The sequence below is a fragment of the Pelecanus crispus genome, chromosome 1 (assembly GCF_030463565.1).
Source record: "Pelecanus crispus isolate bPelCri1 chromosome 1, bPelCri1.pri, whole genome shotgun sequence".
In the NCBI taxonomy this organism is placed as follows: Eukaryota; Metazoa; Chordata; class Aves; order Pelecaniformes; family Pelecanidae; genus Pelecanus; species Pelecanus crispus.
Genome location: NC_134643.1, coordinates 208,742,433 through 208,767,663, shown reverse-complemented (window position 1 = coordinate 208,767,663; position 25,231 = coordinate 208,742,433). Strand labels below are relative to the sequence as shown.

The 25,231-nt window shown below is 38.3% G+C and overlaps 1 protein-coding gene across 3 annotated transcripts; it reads right to left on the bottom strand.

Annotated features, from left to right (window-relative positions):
- Window positions 1-1,038: 1,038 nt before the first annotated feature.
- Window positions 1,039-25,231, bottom strand: NPAT (nuclear protein, coactivator of histone transcription). 3 transcript variants are annotated; one of them, XM_075723924.1, is made up of 18 exons: window positions 25,195-25,231; window positions 21,811-21,929; window positions 19,950-20,010; window positions 18,369-18,441; window positions 17,840-17,880; window positions 16,369-16,599; window positions 15,769-15,853; window positions 14,463-14,595; window positions 13,875-13,966; window positions 13,704-13,791; window positions 11,938-12,034; window positions 11,282-11,413; window positions 8,778-10,472; window positions 6,891-7,006; window positions 6,690-6,798; window positions 5,558-5,615; window positions 2,316-3,471; window positions 1,039-1,403 (listed from the first exon to the last, which is right to left on the bottom strand). In XM_075723924.1, the coding sequence occupies exons 1-18, from the start codon at window positions 25,229-25,231 to the stop codon at window positions 1,326-1,328; spliced, it is 4,401 nt and encodes a 1,466-aa protein (XP_075580039.1). In that variant the 3' UTR covers window positions 1,039-1,325. The 3 variants fall into 3 exon arrangements, with proteins under 3 accessions (XP_075580039.1, XP_075580048.1, XP_075580056.1); XM_075723933.1 differs by having other exon boundaries at window positions 15,769-15,850; XM_075723941.1 differs by lacking the exon at window positions 25,195-25,231 and adding an exon at window positions 24,471-24,510.

Sequence of the window (25,231 nt, the reverse complement as noted above, 5' to 3'; positions counted from 1 at the left end):
GACTTTTCTATACAACATCTGCAAAGCTGCTTAGCGGACTTAGAAAACCTTAAACAAGACACAGAACTTTTTATTAAACCAAAAATATTTATTCAAGCTGTAAATGCTATGCAGTATTTAGTTATTGGATAGGTTTAATATAAACATCTACTGCATAATATGGGTTCCTTAGGAATCCTTGTATACTATCTGAAACATTGCCCTGTTGCTGTACAGCTCTCTTACAAGAAAACTTGCATTTTTTTTTTTAAGACCTCAACAATTTGAGAACAAAGGAGGAAATACCAGTAGAGAAAATTCTGCAGTATTGGAGCAAGGCTTAGTGTGGTAATTTTCACCCATGCTAATTATTACTAAAATGTAGGCCGAGATTCTCCTGTGCCTGTTTTGCAGAGAGTTTGTATAATAGCTATGACAAATTCTACATTAAACAGAAAGATCAGATGCAAATTTTTCCATGTCTGGCTAAAAGCATAAGTGATATTAACAAACGCTTTCTCAACAGTACAAATGACAGTTAAAAGAATTGACTTTTGCAATAGAACACGCTGAAATTCTTGCTGGCTATTGCTACAGTTTAGGTGTTCATACCAGGGAATGAATACGGGGCTCAACCCACAACGAAGTACGCTGTTTGAAAACAGCTTCTGCAATTCAAACTGGAAACAGATGAGGCCTATCCAAATTAAAGTTCTTATCTGAATGACTGATTGGGAAAAGCTTCATTAGACGAGAAATACTTTTGGAGGTTGTGTTGGCCTTACGTTTAGTTACTGGTATTTTTTGTTCACTCGTTCAAAGCCTTACAATGTGGGTTTGGCAGTTACCAGAGAAGAGAGTGTTAGTACAAGCCAGTAACGTCTGAAGATTAAGTCCCTCTCGGGCTCAGCAAGACACCGGGAAGTGGCCAGGTTAGCTGCCCGTGTCTTGGAACGGTGAACTACAAACACCGCCTTCAAATTCACAACCTTTCCACAAACTGGCTAAGCGGCTCAGATGGGTAAGTAGAGAATGCAGCAGAACACAGACAACATGGTGTAAAAGGAAACATACAACTTTTCTTACATTACATTTATACAAATTTACAATTTTGCAAATTAAATGGCTCTATAATTACGCAAGTGCTTTTTCAAAAATAAACGTACACCAACTCAATGGTATTTACACGTAGCAACCTGCTTCAGAAACAGCATGATTTTGCTATAAAGTGAAACTTCAGTGCACTGAAAGTGCAACTCACCCTTTAGAATTAACTTCTCTTCCCATGCAAAACCTCAGCATAACACCACCTAGCTTTAGACAGTCACAGTTCAGCTTATTTTTTGTCATTCGTCATAATGCAAAGACAACAAGAACTTGTCCACGTCCATTCCTGCTGGAAAAGAATTTGGTAGCTTCTTTTTCTGTAGGAGAGGAAAGGAACAGTTGCGTTAAATGCTAAGAACCTGTTAAATGCTAAGATACTGAAGAGTCTGTACGCATTGCTTTTTTCTTCATCCTTCTGTCTGCCTTGCAGACATGACGTAACTGCACAAAGCTCGCCCAGCAATCAGAGACGGAAACGCACATACACTTACGTGTGCCCCCCAGGGTACAAACGGCACGGTTACAGGCCAGGAGTAGCCCACCCGCGCTTCAGGCAGGCACGGCCTCCCAGCCCTCCCACATACGCAGTACGAGTGAGTGAGCATTCTGCAGTTACAGTATTTCAGGAGTACGCTGTAACTAAGTATGGTGAATTATGAAGTTCTACTGCATCTCCTTTTTGATTATTTATGTACATCAGCTTTTCATATCTCACACCATTGCTGTTTGCCATTAAATCCCCAAGTTAAAGGCACAGTGCTGTAGACTACAGAGACTGGGAATACACAAAATGTGGATTCCTGGTCCTGGTGGTAAATGAGGATGCAAGAATAGTTTGGATTCTAGTAAGGCCTAGTTTGACTTTGGCCTAATTCCTACATTCCACCTAGAAACTTAGTCTGAAGTTAGAATTTGGAAACTCATTCCTGTTTAAGAGAAATAATTTGATTTTCATAGGTATGTGCAGAGAGTCAGTAGGAGTTACTTGTGTGTATCTGAAGACTATCCTAATCTTAAGAAAACTGTTAGTTCAGAGTAGGCTCAAGAGGCAGTTAGTAAAACGGACAAATATAAATAGGATGTTGGGGATTTGGACTAGCACCTCTGAACCATCCCATTATAAATAAAATATATATACTGTTACTGTTGTTATAAATAATACATAGAGATATACAGATCTCTAATATACATTTAGAATTTTAAATTAAAAAGTAAATGCCTGTACTTGCCTTTATTTTCTTCTTTTTTGATGGTGTTGGAGAGCTCTGAAGGTCTTTTCTATTTGCAGAACGAGAATTTCTCTCACCCTCATTCAAGTCCTCTAGTTTCCTTTTCTTTACTGCGCTCCTTAAAGATCTGAACTGTTGAGTATTGTCCTTCAGGGGGGTTGCAGCGCTAGTCCTTGCAATAGCCGCCCGTGACAGTATCATCAGCGTGTGAGCAGCCATGCTGACGCTGTTTTCGCTACCGGTTTCGCTAGCTGGGCTGCAGGCAGGCAAGTCTGGCGTAGCAGGGGGTACCATTATTCTAGGGGTCGTGCTATCCTCACTGAAGCGCCGACAGGTCGGTGTCCGTACACTGTCTGTCGTATCATCTGTGTGCCTGTCCCCAACTCCAGACGGCGTACGGGGTACTGGCAATTCTCCGTTTTCAACTGTTTTAGTAGTCGGGCTATGCCACTGAATGTCTTGCAACATTTCCACACATTGTTTAGTGAACGGACTTGACAGGCAAAGGCCTTGGCTGGAAACTTTAGCTGGTTCTCGCTTGGGCTCCTTTGAAGACAAAGAAACGGACACTGAAGATTTGCCGTTCCCATTCGACAGTGACCCTTGCTTTTTGTTCAGCTCTTGCACCGAAGCAACTGTCTTCTCACTCCACAAGCTAACGCTTTGTTGGCCATTTGAGAGTTTGGCAGTGTCCTGGTTCTTCTGTTTTTCATCAGTATCCCTTTGTAATTCATTTTCTTTATTTGCTGTCGTCTTGTGGAAGGGATCTAATGGAAGCCCTGCAGTTGCCACCTTCCGCTCAGGCTGTGGCTCCTTTGCAGATGCACTTCTGTTGCTACCACCTTCCGGCTTACACAGAATTCTAGGCAACGTTTTATCCTTCTCTCTCTTTGCTACCTGTGCCTTAGCAGAGGATGATGCAGGGTCAACAGTAGATAAAGTATTTTCATTTCTTTCTTTCTGGGATAAACTCTTAGTAGTCTGAATTTGGGTGTTTCCTCCTGGAGTAGGTAGGACATTATCAAAGCAAAGCACTCTCCTGTGACTTTCACTTTGTCTTGAATTTGAGCTTGTGCTCTCTACTGGTGCAACAGGTACGTTCTCCTCCACTTTCCTGCCTAGTTCTGCAGGGATAAGCTTGTCCAAATTTCCAGTCCTGAAAATGAGATGAAAACCCTTCAGCAACATGCATGTTCTTACTAGGCAAGTTCAATTCAGCTGGCTGGAAGTCCCCACCCACCCCTCAAAACAGCTGTTTAAAGCTCTCTCCATGTTCTAAATCTAAGTACTTTATCAACACACAAAGACCAAGAGTAAGGGATGACAACTGCAAAAAGCTCAGAGAAGGCCAAAATGGATGACAAAAAGGTACGAAACAGAGTCTGTACAAAGAACAATTAGGTAGACTGGCGCTCTTCAGCCTGAAAAGAGAGATGACCGAGGGGAAATGCAACAGAGCTCTGGGGAAAAAAGCCAACAGAAAGGAAACTATTTGCTGATCTTCCAGCGGAAGAACTACAAGCATCAAGTAAAACTAGTATCAGGTTCAAAACAAAACAAGGAGGTTTGCACACTGCATGTAATTAAGCCTGGGAACTTTTTTACCCTGGGATATTTGTGGATGCTGGTAGCTTGCTTGAGTTCAAAAAGAAACCGAGGGCATTCATGACAGGACAGTCCACCCCAGAATGCCGGTTGTGGCTCTGAAAGTCATTGGAGCTGAAACTGCTAAGAGGCTGCCAGAATATTCTGGGCAGTATCATCACGCATGTGCCTTGCACCCTCCCCTATGCATTTGCTGTAGGTGACGGGATACAGAGCAAGACAGAAGGTTTTCAGTGGGGATCGGGATGGAACATACAAACTCCCCAGGGCTTGGTCTCCACCTGACAACCAGCCATGTTAGTGTGAAAAAGCCACCACTGCACTGCAGCAATGTCAAAAGAAAAATGCTTCTGCTCTGTCAGCTCATACCATTGTTATGTCTGGGCCCTCTTCCTGACTTGCGCTGCATTTCCAAGAGAAGCTTCTGCATATTCATCTATGCTAGTAAGACTCTCCCCATGCAGATAGGCCTTTATGGTTTGTAAGAGGAAAAGTCAAATTAACTTTGGGATCGTAACTTCGGTACCTTTGGGATGGCAAAGAAGGTGTGAGTGGTAGCAGTTTGGTTTATTTCTGTGACATTTGAGATGAGACAGAGGGTAGACAGTAGAAATGAGAAATTACATCTCTTTACAGGGAATGTTTTGCTCTCTTTGCTATGCAAAACGTACGCCTAGAGATCGATTAACAGAAAGCTGAATTATCAAAGTGGTATTATCCAAAATCTTGCTTCTGTGCCTTTTTAAAAATCACTAATTTTTGCATGCATGTATACTCTATAGCTTGGTATAGGTGGGTTTGTTGGTTTGTTTTTTTTTTTTTTTAATAAGTTTACTTTATTGTTCCTGTTTTCCTCCACTTTTCCAACATTTTAACTGAGTTATGAATAGGTAGATTTTTTTAAGTATGTTTTATTTTTGCAATAAAAGAATGTTTCACCTCTAATATTTAAACTGAACTTATCTCCTCCTATACTCTTTTGCTCATTCCAACATCCTTTTGTTCCTTAAATCCATTAATGATAAGGAGAGTTACTACTGAAGCCTTGCTTCTCTCTCACTTGCCCAATAGAAAACTAGTACCTATCCCAATTAGCAATTAAGTTAACATTCATCAATATAAAGTTAGCAAACTGTTCTCACCATCTTTCCTTTGACTTTTCACTTTATAAATGACCAAGCAGTGTTCTAATCTGCACAGCTGAAACACAAATGCAGAACCCAATCTAACAAGCTCTACTAAATTTGGGTCAGAGAGTGGTAAAGGCAATGAGGCTGCACTACAAAACTATGGGTACCACTCATCTGAAAAGAGGGGAAAAAAAACAAAAAGGGGTTTTAGTTATTAAAATCTCCCAGTAAACCTAACAGGCAATTTCTCCTAGCTTGGACACAGCTCAAACAATTTTTATTTGATAATTGAGACAGGAGAAAATAAACACAAAGCCACACAAAATTAACGTAGGAACAGCAACAGTACTAGCACACATCTGTGTCAACAGCAGACAGACAGGAGGAAATAAAGTGGGTACTGCTTATGCCATTGTTAAAAGCAGCTGCCCTCCTCTCCACCAATACTCTATGAAGAAATTCATGGCAGGAAAAAGAAAGCAAGTTTGAATACCTAGCACTACTGACCTTTGTGTTCGAGAATTTGTATGGTTCAAAGGCTCAGCTACACTTGGTACCAGTTTTCCTGGAACAACAGATGAAGTATTAATAAACTACAATATTCCAAATAAACCATATCACAGTTAGCCCAATGACATTTCACCTGACACAGAATCAATAAAGAAAAACCCAACAACAAAACTGCAATTTTTTCATCATTTTGAAGTTTACAGCTTAATAGATTAGCAAAGGTCACCAACTAAGTATAAACAAGAAGCTCGCTGTCTACACTTAGATAACACGTAAGCCTGGCAAGACAAACCCAGCTATGCTGGACTTACAAATGCACGGCAGGGATTTCCAAGTAGAAGGGAAATAACGACAGGGAACTCTCGGTTATCCATTAGCAAACCAGAATGCAGATTAACTACATAATCCTAGCTTTTTTTCTTAATTTGCAACTTCACTCTACTTTCATTTTTATGTGTAAGCCTAGTCTTTTTAAAAAAGGTAGACAGGCTAAAGCACAAGTTGTCCTTAGAATTCAATTTATTTTCTATTTTCAATTATTTTTCTTTATCCCCTCCCAACACTGAGAAATGAATGTAACTCCAGTCTTGTTTCAATTTACTATCTAAAGCAGCAAGGTCTCGATGAAATGAATACACAGAAGCATATACCTGAAATGGCAAAGAGAAAACAGAGAGCAGAGTGCATTTTTTGTATGAATATGCAACACTTCTATTAAATACTTCTCCTAATAAATGTTTAGAATTGCTGACTCTTCAAATAACTTCATTGTTACCATGTGGCTTGGTTTCAATGGCAGCAGTACACTGTACTTACAAGCAACGAGATGAAAAATAATCAGAAATATAAAGAAAAGTAGACTTTTAAAACTGCATTAGAGCCTTGAAACACTGAATTTTGGAAATAAGCTTGATCCCAAATCTGGAATTATTTTATATGCTGGGAGTTCTTCTTTGTAAACTGAGCAAATAACAGTTACTAACTGCAGGTACAGGCCTCTCTCAAAGCCATCCCAGCAGCTACCTGGCAGAAGAGCACTGGTATGTATTAAAACTTTATTACTCAGAACTGACATGTCTTTAGAACCCCCACTTTTCTTCTGCCCTTCTCAAGAATGCAAGGTGGGTACCTGTATTAGTCTTGTTTCTTGCTCCAGGAATCTTTTGCGATTTGGGAGGGATGGGAAGTTTTGGGACACTTCTGTTGCACACTGGATTAGCCACAGGCATATGTAGAACCTCAAAAGAATCAAATATTCCATTACAATTTACCAAAAGACTCCTTATCACTTCAGCTTTAATTCTGAAAAGATTTATTTGTGGTGTGCTACCTGGCGGGCAGGTGCTGAGAAAGCATTTCCATTTTGTCCTACTACTGAGAGAGGTATCATTCCCACCATTCCTTGCAAAACAGGTTGCACCGGAGATGCAATTATAATGGCAGAACCTACAAAATATCAAAGTGTTAAGACTGTACAGAAACTAAAAATACTTCAATGAAAAGAAAAGCTTCAAGACAGGATTTCTTAAAATTATGCATGGTCAAACCTGTGGCAAGAAAAGCTCTGGCTTTTTAAGAAAAACTTCACTGTCCTTGTTATACACCACTACTAGAAAACAGGGTAAGTACCAGTATTGTTTTTTGTTTATATAGAATTCTTCAGTTAAAGTCTGTTTTCCTTTTTAAAAGATGGTTCAAAATTAAGCTTGAAGTATGACAAGCCTATGTTAAGGCTTGCACTTTGAATTAAAAGTGATTTATAGAAACCAGCAAAAGTAACATCAAATAGCTCATTTTGCTGCTTAGGAAAAACAAACCATTATTTGTATCCTATTCTCTACAATTACCATGCTCAAAAGTCATTAGCAGAATTAGGTTTTTTTCGTCCAGTGCACCCATAACACCTTCCCCTTACAAGCACACAACAAGCTGGGAAAGGCTAGCTCTGTTTGTATGTAGATATCTGATGTATATTCCTGGCTGGCAGGAGGTGTTAAACGTAGTACACAAAGATTCTAGTCAATTAGTGGGTTTGAGATTAGTCTTACTGTGCTTTTTTTTGTTTTTTTTTTTTTAAATAATTAATTTGGAATATTTAAGCCAAAGTTTCCTATTTAAATCATTGTTAAAACAGTTGTTTTAAAACAGTTATTTTAACAGCTCGTAAGAGTGGCTGGCTGCCAGACATACAGGAATTATAAAATAGGGAAACTATTATAGCACATTAATTGAAAAGTGGAAGAAAAATTTCAAAAGTGAAAGAAAAAATTATTCCACACAGTTCTTCAGTTACATGAGCACTACCAGGAAAAGTATCAAACGCAGAAGAATGGGCAAACTTCCATTTCTCTCTCTATGAAGTAAAAAAAAAAAAAAAAAAAAAAAGAAGATAACAGTTGAATAAAGAAATCCTAATGACAGAAAAGGCCAGCACTCTAAGATCTTGCACATACTGCTGCACTGGCCTCTGACCACAACAAAATGACTGCACACAAAAATCCAAGGATAACTGCAACAAGTTTTTAGTTTTGGAAAGAAATCTAAATGTGTTGATTACAGGTGGTTTATAGTTAGGGTTAACATTTTGAAAAGCACTTACATTTTTTATTGCTGTAGTAATAAAGTCCTTGTTACCAGAAGAGATTTTATATTATGGAGAGAAATAATGTACGTACAGACAAATATAAAAGTATAACTTCTAGTGTAGAACAGGTTTTTGGAAAATGAAACTAAGCAAAACAAGGAAGTAATTTTTGGAGGCCTCTCTACATCTAGCCAATTATCTAAACTAAACATGGATACTTATAACAGGTAGCATTCTATTTATAACAGGAATCTTACATTCTATTTACAACAGGAATCGTATTAAAACAGAAACAAAAGAACTGCTTTATTTAGCCAAAAAACATGGAATCTTTTCTAGTGTAAGACAAAATATGCTGCCTAAATTTATCACTGCTAAAATTATATAATTTAAGCTTCTGAAATATGAGGCTATTTTTTTCAAAGCAGCCTAGTCAATGACTCTTCATAATTTTTATTTCATTTTTAGTAGCAACTAATATACTCAAAAAATACATAACCCCTGGCTAGTTTCAAGGGGCAGATATAGCAGTGTTTAAAAATTCAGTTTACTTTTAATGCACTTACAAAAGAAAAAGAATAAAAATGCTATATAGACACCACTTTTTCAGTCATTTTCTAGCAATGAGATTACCTTGTGGGAAATTTGGGGAGACAGTCTGGTTTGCTGCAAACGTATTGCTGGATCTAGGAGGAGTCCGTAACTGTTGTACAGCTGGAGCCTGGGCAGCAAGCGGCATAGAATTGCCAGGCAATACAACTACATTTGATGGTGTTACAGCTGTGCCCAAGGTAGCTGGATCAGTCACACAGGTGGCTATGTAAAGGTTGTTTGAATTCCCAAAAGCTGTGCTTGTTGCTGGCATCAACTGTATAAATCCCCCTTCCTTGGAAAGATTAGTTGTACCTGCAACTGGAAAAACAGTGCAGTCTTCATTCTGAGTGTTAACTGAGGTGACCGCAGGATCCTTAGGTCTAAGCACAAGAAGATTCTGCTCTGCCAAAGCTGAATCCACATTTTTTTCTGTGTCTTCTGAAGATAGACATTTGGACAGGCCTGCAGTTTTGGTTGGGGATTTGGCTGGAGAAGACAGTATTATAGTCGGCAAATTTTCTCCTGTGATGCTGGAAACAGCGTTATTTAATTCTGTGTCTGATGAAATAAATGGATCATCGCTGATGATGATCTTGAGGGACATTATGTTAGAAGCATCAACATCCATTGGTTGACTACTAGAAGATACACCACTTATACTTTTGGCCTCGGTACCCGACTCATCCGTTGAGGATGCAGTTTCTGGGAGAGGAGAGTGGCATATTTCAGATGTAGAAAGATTATTTTCAGTGGATACTACAGAAATTTCTGTACATGCATCATCACCAGAAGAGAAATATACATTATCAGCATCTACTTTTGTAGAAGATGAAGGTTCTTGCATTTCCCCTTGCGTTCCCTCTGAAGTTGACAGTCCTGAAGGGAGATTAAAATCTTTCTTACAAGGCTTATCAAGCGTATGCTGATCATTTGAATAAGGTTTGTTAGAAGTATCAACAACTTCAAGCTGCAACTCTGTTTTGTCAAGATCCGAAATCTTCACTGCAGATCCTGCAGCACAGTCTGACTGTGTACTCTGTTCCTGATGGCTAGAGTGGTGGCTAGCGTTCTCCTGTAAAATACCAGGTAAGGCAGCTGTATCATTTGTTACAGCCTGTTCTTTTCCTGCATCTGCTGATGGGCTAGGAACTGATGAATTGTTTTTTCTCAGCAGTACACTGTGGCCGGGGCTCCCATCAGAAGGGCTTTTAGTAAGTGTTTTTTCAGATAGTGATGTATCTGGTGATAAGTGACATTTACTTCCAGAACGCGTTTTGTTTTCACTGGCTGTAGTACCTTCTGCCAACGAAATCAAAGAAACCTGCGGACTATCAGAATGAACATATTCTAAATTAGGACTACTTTGAGCACTATGACTTAGTGGGCCTTTTTCAATTTCCATAGCTCTTTCACTTTCAGATACTAATACAGACAACTCTTTTTTATCGTAAGAATCTCCACAGCGTTCATTACATTCACTATCAGAAGTCTGTCTCTTGTTAGGTTCAGTCAACCCAGGCACAGAGTCAAAAGCGATTTCAAGCTCTCCAATATGTTCAGGGGTAATGGTTTTAAGTACTTCAGTCTGCTTCCTTGGTCTACAGTTTCCATGCAACTGTTCATTGGTTGTATTTTTCTTAGCCGTATCATCATCATTAATGCTGCTCTTCAAGGCACATGATGCTTCTCCTAACTGAAAGCCTTTACAGGATAGTGATTCTCTAGAATTAACACCTGTAAAACAGAGAATAAGTAAGTTCCATAATAATTAGAACAGATGATCCTTTCACAGTGTTTTAGAAGCAACTTATCAGTTCAATGAAAAACTGTTTCACATGAAACTAAGTGGGAGCAATGCTACTCATCCTTCCTTTCAAGCTGAGCGGAAAGCATATGAAACATATGGTTAGATTACATAGATTAGGCAATCTGGCAAATCAGTTTGTACATAAATAAGTATACACATAATAAGCAAATGGCTCAAGTCACTAAATCATATTTCCAGAAGCACAAAAAGCATCTAGGATAACGACTTCTCAGCTCTATTTCTCATATACTTTCTCTAAATATCTGCTACTGACTAACTATTGTTAAGAATGGGGTAGACAGACTAAACATACCTTTTGTCCAGAGTAAGACTTTTTTTGCGTATTAATTAACCAATACATTACAGAATAGAGAGAAAAGATTAGTATGGTTAGAGGTAAAAATATTATATTTATATGCTCCACAGTGAAAATTGCAAAGTATCCCTGTTCTGAATGAGAAAACAGTTCTGCGGATATTCTGATTTCATTTAGGAGCTTATCAAGTGCAACTTCTAAGTACACTGATGGACTACTGTTAAATTTAATAGACTGAATCTTTCTAACGGATTAGGTGTATCCTTATGTTCATGGAATGTCAATGTCAAATTGGACATTATCACTGAAAACAGAATGATTTTGAAACGTACAAATTGTCTGAAAACACTTTCATAGTGAAAAGTGAACAGACTAGAAGAGACCCTAGAGAAAAAAAAAAACCAAAACAAAAACACCTACATCTACTAGTTTCTTCTGTTCCTAAAGAACTTTCAAGTGTTTCCAGGTTATCCTCATCCGCCAGGATTGCATTTTCTACTCCACTCTGACCAGAAATACCAGCAGGTAAGTTCTTGTTTACCTTGCTCTTTCCTATTTTCAAAATAAAGCATGAAGAATCATTAAATATGTCATTTTACACACAAGTATGATTACTACATTTTAAATGAAGCATGGAGATTTCAAATTCAAGAAATGCCATCCTAAATTCAAAGAATTATTTTTCTATATTCATTACAAATCCAGAAATAGCATAAAAAGGTCCTTGGATTTTATGTGAGGATATCCGCGATCAGACAAATAGAAAAATTTTACAACAGAAGAGAAAAACAAATATCATCCTTTAGATCGCAAGAGTCTGAAATAACAGCAACAAAACGAGCACTGAGCCAGCACAAAACCAGAATTTCAGCCACAAGAAAATGCTGTACTTTATAGTCACATATAGACGTATATAAAAACCTAATTCTGAATTGAGGGACACAGATGCCATACAGTCCATTTCTCTTGCAAAAGAGGCCAGATGAATTACCTTTGCTTCTTCAAGCAATACTTAGGAAAACTCATCATTCATGGTGCTTTATAGTAATGGTACAATTGAGAATAATACACCCTACCATAATCAAACAAGTCAAAGAGTGCCTGAAAAGCTGGATCTGATTCTGTCTGTTCTAGAATGTCCTGTATAGCCTCTTCTGACATATGAATTTCACCCTGAGAAAAGACAAGACATACAGAACTGTTAGACAGTTACCTGAATAACTTAAAGAAAAACAGAGAAGAATTGGTTTTCTTTTCAGACTGTTTTTAGTTCTATTACTTCTGCTCAGCAAGAAACGTAAAGACTAATGCTGGAAACATTTCTGCTACAAGTTTGATGTCTGTTTAAAAAAATATTAGTGAAGTTTAAGAAATAAAGTCCCCCAAAACCCAAACATCTGTCAGACATGCACACGCATATTGGAGTATTCTCCACATAATGACCAGCATTGTTTAAGAAGGACTCTCAGGCCACACTGGAAGTTTATGCAGATGGTATGAATGCCGTGAGCCTGCACTAGCCAGCCACCGGTAAAACAAAATCCCCAAATTACCCCTAATTTCTTGGTTTTGCATATATCAAGAAGGCACAGCTACATGGGACATTGCTTTAAGGTTCTTGTTTCAAGCTGACTTGTTTGGTAGCAGCCCAGGAAGAAAACGAGCAGGGCACTCAGTACAAATTGAAGTGTTCAAATAAAAGTTTCTCCTGACTTCCCCGAGATCCTCTAAGTACTCTACAACTTTTGATACAGTGGTTGTAAGGGTGGATATCCCATGTGATATGCTTGATTATTTTGTCTCAACTACTCTAACTACACCAAGAAGCTGCTTTGATTTTGTTCTGCTCAGAAGAATGGAATACAGCTTTTCAGCTCCATATTTTGACAAAAATTGACCTAAAAATCACCAAGTAACAGAAGAATACCTTTTAAAACACAGACACCTATACTTCATAAACAGGCAACTGCCTCTACTCTCTGGCCCTTTTCATGAGGGCTGTGAAGATTATAATTCCCTCATTAAGAGCCTCATTAAGTTATAAAAACTCTGTGATTGCCAGCTCGAGGTTGTAGGAGAATGAAGGGAGAACACTAGAAGTTTAGTTTGTAGAAGTAGAATGTACATTTCCTCCAAAAGCAAGAAAATTAAATTTGAAGAAAAAGCATCCTTATTTAGGCTCCAAGGGCAATTTCTCTTGCTATACATGCTACGTATAGACAATCCACGTTTATCTTACAGCAAATCAGATCAGACTAAACATGTTTGGAGACCATGAGATATTTTAAATTCCTTTTTCTTTTACAAAGCTATTGATCAGATCCCCAGTCAGAAGCTGGTACCCAATTACTCGTATCAAAGATCCAGTGACAAGCAGGCAGCTGGTGACTGGGACAGTGTACTTAGAACTCAGTCTGTGGGTAATGTTAACAGGTAACCACTGCCAGAAGTGGTCCTACTCCCTCGGCTTTTGACTGTGCTGCATGCTTATGCTGCCTTGTACAGGTACTGGGAATGAATTCAGAGTGCTAAACTGGCTCAAAATTAACCCCAGCAAAATACTAGTATCCTGTCAGTTCAGCTCCTCAAACTTGCCCACCACCATACAACAAGATAAGAGCTAATGCCTATGCAAGGCAAGTTGTGGAACTGCCCCTGGACAGAAGCCAGCCATTAGGCAGGCACAGCTGTATTGTAAAACAAACAAATAAAAAGAAAGAAGAGAAAGAGGAGAACAATCTCAGATATCAGACAGTAGACAGAAGTTCAGCATAGTTCCCATAACTGATCATTCTCATGTGCCTCGTCTTCAAAAAATGTAAACAAGGTAATCCACACCTACCTGAAGCCCAAGGATTTCATCAATTGAAGTCTCCTGTTCTGTGGGAGCACTATCTGTCTGTTTAGGGGCCTGAGCAACATTGCCGTCACTGGAACACATCAGTCATTAGTTCAGAACTCAAAAATAAATTAAATAAGAATATGTAGGAAGTTTAGAGGTTCCTTTTATTACCTGCCCAGGATTTTGTTAATGTTCTCAGCAAGCTTCTCCTGAAGAGATTTGTTGCTCAAGATTTTTTCTCTGGCATTTTCAATAACCAGTTGCTGGAAAACACAGTTTTAAAGCAGTCAGGTTTCTATTTTTATCATCACTAGGAAAGAAGCATGAATTTCCAACTTACTGGTTAAAAAAAAATTAATTCAACATAGAAAACATTCTTTGTGACACAGACACAGCCAATCTGTGACTGCGTGACATTGTTATGAAAATCACCCCAAAACATTCCTGTACTTCTACTCTCCTGAAGTACAGCAAGGCTTATTGTGCTTTCTCGTTTCCATTCTCTAACAAATTACTGTATTCTGACAGCTGACAGGTATCTTAGCAAAGCCAATAAATCAAGGAAAATAAAACTAGTACACAGCCATGCCACGCTCACTAGTTTAGTATACAGAAGAGCTAGTTCAAATACAAAACAATAAATTTCTTTTCTAAAGTTAGTTTCTGTAATACCCAAGACAAACAACATGTAATAGACTAGTTCTCCTTAGTCTGAATTTGTTTCTTAAATGTAAATACCTTCTGTAAGTATATACTCACTGGGAAGTTACCATCTATGAATTCTTCAAGTGTCTCACTTTCTTTTTCTATTATTACTTCATCAGGGTCTTGAGAACTTCTAGTTGCTGAAAGAGGTCCAGATGTTGAAACGCTTTTCCTCTTCTGAGATTCACTGAAACATTCCAGGAAATGTATGATGTATTTTGTGAGAGCATAGCGAACAATAGACCTAATGGTCAGTAAATCAAGTGTTTGTCTTCCTTCTTAGCAAACAAAAGATTTTAATCAACAGAAAATTAACTACATACTGGAAATACAATACAAGCTGATACCGGTTACATACATATGTTGTATGCATATATTGTGTCTGACTTCAAGTTACAAACAAAATATACAGACCGTGGGTAAAGAGCACAATGGCACATTTAATTCCATGCCCACTACTCAGTATTTTTTCCCTCTCCAGTATGCATTACTTTAACTGGTGGTACAGGTTCTAATTAACTGCCGCTCAAGAAAAAGATTAGGGCATCACCACTGAAAATAAAGATCTCCCAAGCAGCAGCTGTTGTCAGAGAGGCAAACAAATGTTAGGTTGCGTAAGAATTTAGCTGATGAATAGGAAATGAAATGCTTTTATATGAAATCACGGTGTAGACTCTTCTGAAGCCAATCAGCAATGGCACTAAAATCATTTACATACAAAAAAACCATACAGGAATAGAGAGGACTTGGAAAAGGTGTAAATAAATAAGGATCTGGAAAAACGAAAAGCAAAACCACCGACTGGGATTTAGTCAGGGTAAAGAAAACAAATGGAACACAGAGAGACCAGTCAACTCATTAAAAACAAAAGGACACTGGAATCAGAGAATAAAAAATGCAAAATGAGTATAAGAACAGTCTTTTGCACCACTTGTAGCGCAAATATGAAAAATTTTGCTAACAAAGTTTATTGAAGCCAATAGTTTTTCTAAGTTAAAAACAAACAAAATGCACATTTATATCAATATTGAGAATTTTCATAATTGATAAGGCTATTTTGGAAGGAATACTAAATCTCAGGCTCCAAGATTACATTATTCCAGTATCAGACATAGGCAAATAAAGACCTGCTATATGCAATAAAGAAGCACAAGTAGCCTCTTCTCAGTCTAATGTTAAGTTCTTTGACTTTCCTTTCCTTTGTGAAACATCACACACTGGCCACTCTCAGTGGATCTTATACGTGAAACACTCCACCATCTAAGAAAATCTGCACTAGAGGTTAGAACACCACATAAGCTCTAAATGATCTTAAAAAAAAGACCCAACACCCTCCCCTCTCCCCGCCAGGGTGTTTTACCTTTTTCGTCTTCCTGGAGAAAGCAAGTTTGAATGAAGCTTTCGTTCTTGTGATGCTGGAACTTGGATGTGTATGAAATCTCCTGCTTTATAAAGGACAAAAAAAAAAAAAAAAAAAAAAATCACAATGCCAGTACCTTTTCCAGTGACACTGTTAAAGCACTACAGAAATCTACACATCACTTATTATATTCCAACCAATTCCTGGGAATTCATACAAAGTAGTTTGGTATTATCATGAAAATGAGAACCATTCCTTTTAAATATATCCTGAAAAAAACATCCACTTGATGTGGATCATCTGTATCTGCTAAAACAAGTATTTTGGGTGAGGGTGAGAACACAGGATAGAATAATGATGAATTAATGCACTTCTGATCTCTGAACTTACATTACCAAGCAAGTATGCAAAAGCCATTTCTCTTTTGGGCACTCCTTTTATTTTAATCACCTGAAACAGTATGGAGAGCTAGGGGAACAAAGCATGAATTTTCTGAAACTTTTTTGGTGGAAGATGACTAGCCCTGATTTTAGAAAACTTCCATCTATATCTGTAGATTTTTCTCAGAAAAAACAAGGTTTAAAAAAGTGTGCAACTTACTGCTGATCTTGTTTTCTTGGGTTTGTGACTGGTGCACAAACAACGTATTCAGTCTTGTCTGTGACATGCTTTGATTTATTGTTGGCCTGTGAATAACTTGAGAAGATACAACAGAAGAGGAATTCTGTGGCCCTGACTGATGGGCTACTGACAACAATCCTGAGTTGGCAGAAGCTGATTGCTGAAGCATTCTCTGTCTTTTCATTTCTACAATTCCACTTCTTGTACGTGCTGGAGATAATAAAGACAAGATGAAAATACATGATAAAGGAATTTAAAAAGGTTGCTGATTTTCCAAGACCTAATTAAGGATGCTCCGCTGCAACTTTTTTGTGCTTCAGCAACTAATTCACGAAACTCAAAAAGTAAGCAACACCCATCTTTGTTTTCTGTGTTACAGGTTTGAGCCAAAATAATTCAAGTAGTACAGACAACTTACACAGACATTGTAACCATGCTTGTATCACTGCTTAAATATTTACGGAATAAATCATACCAAAAATGATAGCTCATTACATAATATACCACTCATATAATTGACTTTAACTGAAATAGCTAAAACAATGTAAGTTTGCATTTATTTATTTAGACTAAATCTGACAGATTTAAACAACAGAACACCACCCGATCCAGTGAATCTCAGATCTAAGAACAATCACTACCTATAATTCACATTCTCTTTCCTCACACAGGTTAGTCAGCAGAGGTACTACAGAGATAGAGATTTATTTTTAAGTAAAATAACTTTTTTTGAGGGAGAGTTTATTTGGCAGTTTTTGTAGTGAAAGAAACAATTCTAGACAGAACAAGTATCTTCTCATATTTTGCTTAGATCTATGTTCATATGCATAAAAAAATAATTGTTTCAAGATTGTAATACGTTGTTATATTCCCCTCCTACAGAAATGAAACTGCATCATAATTAGACTAGTTATAGAATCATAGAATCGTTTAGGTTGGAAAAGACCTTTAAGATCATCCAGTCCAACCATTAAAAAATAAATTTACATTAAAAAAAAAAAAATTCTTCAGTTGCCTGATCATCCTCCTTTGTTTCAGCAGATACAGAAGACTCAACAGGAGGCAAAACAGGTTTCTGCACTTCTGTTTCAGTTCCTCTAGGAATCACAAATTAAGCCAACAGCTTCAGGACTGAAGCAGCAGTTTTTAAACCTTTTAACTGTGTAAAATTGTAAACAGTTTTCAGCAGAGAAGAAAATGCTATGCAGAGAATTTAAGCCCCCTGCAAAAAGCTCAGTTTTTCTTATTTTCCTTTCTTCATCATTACAGTAATCCACAGCCTGCACTGAAGACAACATACATGCTGGAAAAACCACTGCAGAAGAGATCTGACAACATTTTAAGAGTAAGGATGCATTACTGATTGCTGCAGCATTCCCCCATTTTTTTACAAAACAGATAATTTGAACATAAAGCCTATTGATCCCATGGCACTGGCTCAGTTACTTACTCCTTTGATTAGCAGAAAATCCTGTGGAATTCTGCATGCTCCTAAAAAATAAAGCAGGTGACATAAATAAAAGGAGCACAACGGAAACACTCAGCTACACAGCGTGACAGTATCTATCATATGGTTCACGTCAGTCTGGTCCCAACCACACATTACTTCAGAAAGCTTCAATCCACCGATGGTTACCTTTATTCTTTCAAACAATGGTCACAGAGCCTTCAAATGAAGCTTACTGTTACATTTTTGATCAAGTAACCACAATGATACCAAATTCTAAATGCGTCATAGTATATTGTTTTCTTACAGGAAGGCCGCATACTCACACTAATGCCCTCCTTATCTGCTCGTCCTGCCTTAAAATCTTGAAATGTCTATTCAACTATCAGCTTTCACATACCTATCTTTTTCACCATCTCTCAGAGACAATAGAGAGCAAAACAATTCTCATACAATGATAAGGGGAGTTGATCAACACAGGGACTCACTTTTAGAGTGAAATTTTACTTTCTTGATTTCAAAACTATATTACCTGATCTGAGAAAGTGTATAGTCTAATTTTTTCCACAGAGATGACATCATTGCTGGAACTTCATTTGTTGTTTCTAAAATAGACAATAAAAAAATAAAATTTAGATGACTAAAACAGATACATGCTGAGAAAAAAGTAAAATCACAAGCAAAATAGTTATTATGGGCTGTTTCAGACATCATGTAACTTTAGGTCTCTAGTCGCCCTCTTAATATTCTGTTAATTATAAAGCCCTAACTCTTAATTTAAGAACTTTGACTGATATGGACACACACTCCTCATGGATACAGTTCTCAGTTTCAGAAGCCTAAATGAAACTGAGGCAAAGACATTCATGATGATAATTTTCAATGGAATCTGCACATGGTGTTGACTCCGGGGCGAACACATGCTAACCTAACCTAACTCACTCCTGGAAATGGTATTCATATTCCCAAGTCATTTGTGTGCTTTTGAAAATTGTAACCTGGCAGACAGGCCTTTAAAAGTAATGGTTCATTTTAAGATGTCACCCAAACAGGTAAAAACACTTGGTATTTCTGAAGCATAGAACATTAAAGTATAAATGGAAAGATGTAAGCAGATCAATTTATAAAGCTTTTCAAGGTGCCAAGTGCAAAGTATTTTGAAGAAAGTATGTTTGTATCTTAGTTACCATTTCTATTAAACCTAGTGTGAAAGGAAAAACACATTCAGAAATGTTGCAAACATGATATGTCTTAAATTGCAAGTCTTAGAACCAAGCACCACTAAAATGTGATCATACAACACGTATCAAAAAATTTTAAGACTTCGCAACATTCAGAAGCTCAATAACTGCTTTTAAAAACAGGAAACACTCTAACTCTGTCTCTAACACAAAATATTAAGTTACTCTGAAATTATTTTAATTAGTTTTAAAAACAAGACAAAAAACATTCACACCATAGGACTCTTCCTGGTTTTTTCATAGAATCATAGAATACCTCAAGTTGGAAGTGATCCATAAGGATAATTAAGTCCAACTGCCTGCTTCTCGCAGGACAACCTAAAACTAAACCATATGACTACGAGTGTCATCCAGATGCTCCTTGAACTGTGTCAGGCTTGGTGCCGTGACCCTGGGGAGCCTGTTCCAGGGACTGACCACCCTCTCAGTGAAAAACCTTTTCCTAATGTCCAGTCTGAACTTCCCCTGGCACAGCTTCATTCCATTTCTGCGTGTCCTATAGCTGGTCACCAGAGAGAGATCAGCACCTCCCCCTCCTATTTATAGTATAAACAACAAACAGTATAATTTTACAAGCATAAAGCCATACATTTTGCACACTTATATCTTTGTGCTTCACTACATTAGAAGTTCTGCTCAAATTTGCAGTGAAAATATATGCTGGCAAATCCAAACTAAGACAATCAATTAATTTTGCTCACAAGATGCTGATCTAATTGGCCATTGTCTGCATAATATGGAAACCTTCATCTTCTAGCATAGATGGGGGATTGCTCTAAGTCCATATATAGGTGGAGATATTACCTCTTCCTCAAGGAGTTCACAACAGATGAGTAAGAAAAATAAAATAAAATCTCATTCTCAAGGCTTACCTTTTGTTTTCATGGCTACGTATTCATTAAGAATAGTTGTCAAGTTTTTTCCACACAGGGACTGGAAAAAAAATACTGATCTTAGAATCTTCACCTAATAACTTATACTTCATCTGCTGTATCGCATTATATTTAAGCAGTTCTTTAGAAGACTACACCATGCTGACCCTCAATACAAGGAACTGTACTTTACGTTGCTGGTGCTGAGTTGTCTCAAACTAGGTAGAGAGCAATCTATGGAACAAAATGCCATTACGAACACAAAATCTCTAGTGCTTGATCTCATTGCACTACACTGGTCTAGCAGTTAGAGCTGCATGACCTCCACTCAACTTTGTTATTATGGAATAAAAACACAAAAATAAGTTGTAACAAAAAAACAGCTGTAACAGAGTAGAGTACGTATCATCCTGGAACACAACATGTGTTGAGATGCAAACGTGAAGAGAATGTCTGTCTAAAGTAAAATTCTTAACAGTCACACAGAATTAACTTTCCTATCATATTTACTTGTTCTGTTATTTTAGGTGAAACAAAAAGAATTAAGATTTTAAGGTTACCACTATCATTTGTTGTACCTTCTTGTCTTGTTTGCCAGTGGGAGCTCTACAGGGTATGACAAATACAGCCCGTTATTGCAAGTATTTTGAGCTGCAGTAAGAATTTTTTCTTAGACACTATCATATCAGCACTTTTCTATGAAAAACAGGAATAATGTTTCTACTGAGAAAAGGAAGATAATTGAAAGCTTTAAGAATCTGAATAATTTACATTTGTTTTTTCTAATTTTTGCTGGCCATAGCTTGGTTCTCAATTCCCTACGCCCAAAGTACAGATGACTAAACACTTGTAAATGAAATAAGTTCAATGGTCTGTTTTGAATAGCTGCATCAAGACCTTGTATCTCAGAAAAGATTTCCACAAATTTTGAATACTGTGGACAAAATCCCAGACCACATAATTAACTGATATATTAGAAGAATGAAATGGAAAACAGGCAGAAGATGCACATGTAGTGATTAAAAGGTTGATACATAGCAATATCTAAACCCTGTGATTTGCATACTATATTAAAAATCCCATTTTGTATGTGTTAAAAATGCAAAGTATTGAATTATCCTGTAACTATATGCACATACCTACATATGTAATTACACACTGTATTTATGCATACCCAAAGATCCGCATTTCACCTGGGACAAAGCAGATGATACGGATCAAAGAGGAAGCTGAACTGAAACACAGTTTTTGTCAACAAAACTTGGTAGCCTTAGATAAAGCTGAGGCACCTTACCTAAATAGTTAATATGTACTCAAAATGGAACATTACTGTGTCTAGGATAGGAAAGCGATCTCCACTGAATTACGAGAGTAGTACTGAAATCAATAAAACTCTTGCAACACCCTTCCATAAACCAACCTCAAAGCTATAAAGCAGACTAAACATAATATGCTGAAACCAATATGCATACTTTACTCTTAAATGTTTCTTAGTAAGATTAAATACTAGAAACCAAATCATAGAATGCTTTGGGTTGGAAGGGACCTTTAGAGGTCTTCTAGCCCAACCCCCCTGCAGTGAGCAGGGACAGCTTTAACCAGATCAGGTTGCTCAGAGCCCCGTTCAACCTGACCTTGAATGTTGCCAGGGATGGGGCCTCTACCACCTCTCTGGCCAACCTGTTCCAGTGAATAACTGCTAATACCACAGGATGCAAAAATACCCCCAAAACCAGAGGGGATGATCTAACTAAACATTTTAAGCAGCATTTGAGAAGTAATTCTTACACTGAGAAATCTCAATTTTCTTTTCCATGGATGCAAGACAATTTAACTTTCTGCTTTGCAAATACAAACTCACCAGCAAGCAGGCTGGAATAAACCCATCCTCTGTACAGTGCTCTGCATATTCTTTCAGATCTGAGCTTTCCAAAATAAATTCACGGCAGGTAGCTAGAAGTTTTTCCTGTTGTAAATATCCTGCAACAAATCAGATGGAAAATTTTCCTATTTCATTCATTACTTCTGCTCAATAGGTACCAAAATATTAACATAACCAGCTGCATACAGTGTTGAAATAATCAGGTAAAGATCTGTATGTTAGTTAAGGAAAGTGAAATTATTTTGAAAGAACATATATCTTGCAAAGTATTTCTTTAATAGTTAAAACCAGAAAGAGCACAAAATATTATTGATACTACACTGTATTTACAAACTATTCAAGACTGGAAGTGAGGCAATACGAACAATTTCTGATTGCGCTTTAGTACAGGCAGTACCACACAGTCAAGAAAATAAAAGTTCTCGGCTCAGGAGGCTGACAAACTAACTCTCACATGGGCTGAACAACCCAGTTTGATAATTAAATGAAATTCTATAATACTTTGTTAATAAAATGCATTGCTATGTAACAATAACTCTCCCTGCATCCTCCTGTTTCCAAACAGGCAAAACCTGTGCAGCTGTTACAGCAGTGTATAAGATTCATTAAAAAAATTGGCATTGTACAAAAATTAATAACAGAAAAATTTTTTTCCCCCCACTTACTGTAATTTTCATTTTGAATAGATGAACTAGCTGCAACTTGCTCCCTGAACACACCCCAAGACTCAGTAGTTACCTTAACAGGAAATATACTGAAAAAGTTTAGTTTTCAAAAATTCCATTCCTCAGCAAATATGTTCTGCTTTAATCAAACTTTTTAAGACCTACTTTAATCTTCAAATACTCTAAACATTAAAAGATAGGAATAGACCAATCTGAATGAAGGATTCTAGAACAAAGAACCACAAAAGAAAATGTCTCTTCTTCTGATTCTTTCTTGCTTGTAGCAGAACTGAACATGCAATGTTTTAAAGGAAGGATAAAATATGTGCCTAATTATACAATGCAGGATATATACATCAGCGTATTTCAATAGACTCCCAAAATGCTCCACCTCAGTTCAGGAATGCCTACAGAAAAATGCGGCCTTTAAGTTTGCATGAAGACAAACATCCTTCAGCAGATCCAAGTATAGCTGGAAAATACAGATCATATTTCAGACACATAAGCCCTTGTTCAGGTCTTCAACAAATAAGCAAACTTGAAAGTTAAATACAGTTTGGGAATAACCACTGTGAGTTTAATCAGCTGGCCTATCAGACAGAAAACATTAGTGGTACCTGAGGAAAAGGCTATCTTATTTAATTTTTCAAATACATTTTGCTAGAAAACTCTCAAGCCACAAACACCTGGAAGCTGAAAGTGTATTTTGGGGAAGCGCAATTATATGCCAGTCTTATTCCTATCCACTATGCCACTCAGTGTTGGCCAGGATGGAAGATGGGGCATTAGGCTAGGCGGAGCTTTGATCTGTGCTTGCATGGATGTTCTTACAATAAAACTCATCTGGACATTTATGTAAAAGGCTGCAAATTTTCTTTCTTGAGCCTACTACTAACAGTATTGCAAGGGATGAACAAATGCTTGCATACAGGCACATTTGGCACATATGCCAATTTTCTGCAGAATTAGGCACGCCAAAGTTTAAAAATGCCTGAAGTAAGATCTTCTATGCAACTGAGCTGGACTGCTTGTGCACACGCTGTATAATGACATAACAGTACAGAGTCTTTAACGTCGCCAAAATCAAATTAAAGGCAAAAAGATCCAGTACCTTCTGAACTAGGAATGATTCAATATTTTGTTCTATCTTAAGAAATGTAAAGACACACATCTAACTCATAGTACGCATTGACTCTTCCATTAATTAGGAAAAGATAATTTTCTTATGTATTGTTCTACAGGTGAGTTCATCTTACAATTTTAGTTTTGTTTCTTAAACCAATATTCATCACAGCACCAGAAAGACTTATCTAGAGAGGAAAAAATAATGAAAAAAAAAAAAAAAAGATGGAAGAAGAGCTGCATTATGAAGTCTGTTCATCCGCCCAAATTCAGAGATGCCTCATGGAAGAGGAATCCCTATTAGAAGACAGAAATAGCTACAAGGAATATCCTGTTCTACAACCTTAGGTTGCTCAGAAGTTTTCTAGACACGATGCATGCACCATGCCACAACAGACACAACACAAGATGGATCATCCTTAGTACACATGATGTTGCGAAGATTGTATACTGTGTCTGCAAGTCTCTGGTAAGCACAAAAGATAAGCTTTCTACCCAGAAACTTGTAACTTAACCCATTTTTTATAGACAAGTACAGTGAGATATCTCCCTTGCATGATTTTAAATCTTCTTTTACAATCCTCTATTATTTCACAATGATAAAAACACTCCATCTCTTACTAGCTGTGTTTCTCAAGACAGTAGCAAGAAACATTTCAGGTAGCATTTAAAAATAAATTGTGCTGGAGGAACACTGAAGAAAAGATCCAGCCTCAACGGCTTTGGGCTCAAAAAAATTGCGGACAACTGAAAACTGAATCTCACAATGCAAGCTGCCAGGAAACCTTGGCAACCTGTGCCAACAGGTGCTTACGCGTGGGACTTCAATATATGGGTCATATTTTTGATTACCATCCATTCGTTCTTATCTTTGGCAGCATCCAAATAATCCAAAGCATAAAGTCATTTTAAAAATTCACTGTCTGCTGCCGACGTCCTGAACACACTCACCCTGCGCCTTCCGCGGACACTGAGCAAACCCAAACTCTCAGTGCAGCCTCGCAGGTGACAGAAACGGGGAGGGAAAGAAAAACCAGCTGAACCTTAACCTAGCCTCCTCTGGTGTTTTGGACCACCCCTGTATTCCTCCTGCGATCAGATAGTTTACCAAACCCCGCTCGCCAGGCATCTGCCTGTAGGTGGACGCCAGAGACCACCACATTTTCTTGAACTCGTGAAGGGCCCGAGTCCAAGACGCGGCCGGGGAGCAGCACCGCCTGGCCCGCCGGGCTCCCCTGCGCCCGCGGCGGCTCCAGAGGCCCCCAAAGTCCCTCCAGGGCGAGCTGTGCCGGCTTCCCGCTAGAGACCGGGCCGGAGCGGGGTGAGGGCCAGCCCGGAGGCCGCCGGGCCCGGGGCTACGCTCCGGCGGCAGAGGCAACGACAACCCCGGCCCGGGGGGGGACGAGCGCGACGCGGCCGAGGGTCAAGGGCGCAGCCGCTCCGTCCTCCCGCCGCGCCGAGGGCGCTGCCGGCGGCTGACAGCCCCCAGCGGAGCCCCGCTGGCGCGGCCGCCGCCTGCCCCGCCGCCCCCCGCGCCTCAGGGGCGAGCCGGCCCCGCCCGCACTCGGTCACTCACCCAGCACCAGCCGGGCCACGTCGGACGGCAGCAGCAT

Bases quoted from the DNA above. Each gene is read 5' to 3' on its own strand.
- NPAT (XM_075723924.1), bottom strand. From the start codon at position 25,231: ATGCTGCTGCCGTCCGACGTGGCCCGGCTGGTGCTGG. The intron at 15,854-16,368 runs GTAAGTTGCACA...TCCTTTATAAAG, and splicing joins CCAAGAAAACAAGATCAGCA to CAGGAGATTTCATACACATC. The intron at 7,007-8,777 runs GTAATCTCATTG...GATATTTTGTAG, and splicing joins CTCCCCAAATTTCCCACAAG to GTTCTGCCATTATAATTGCA.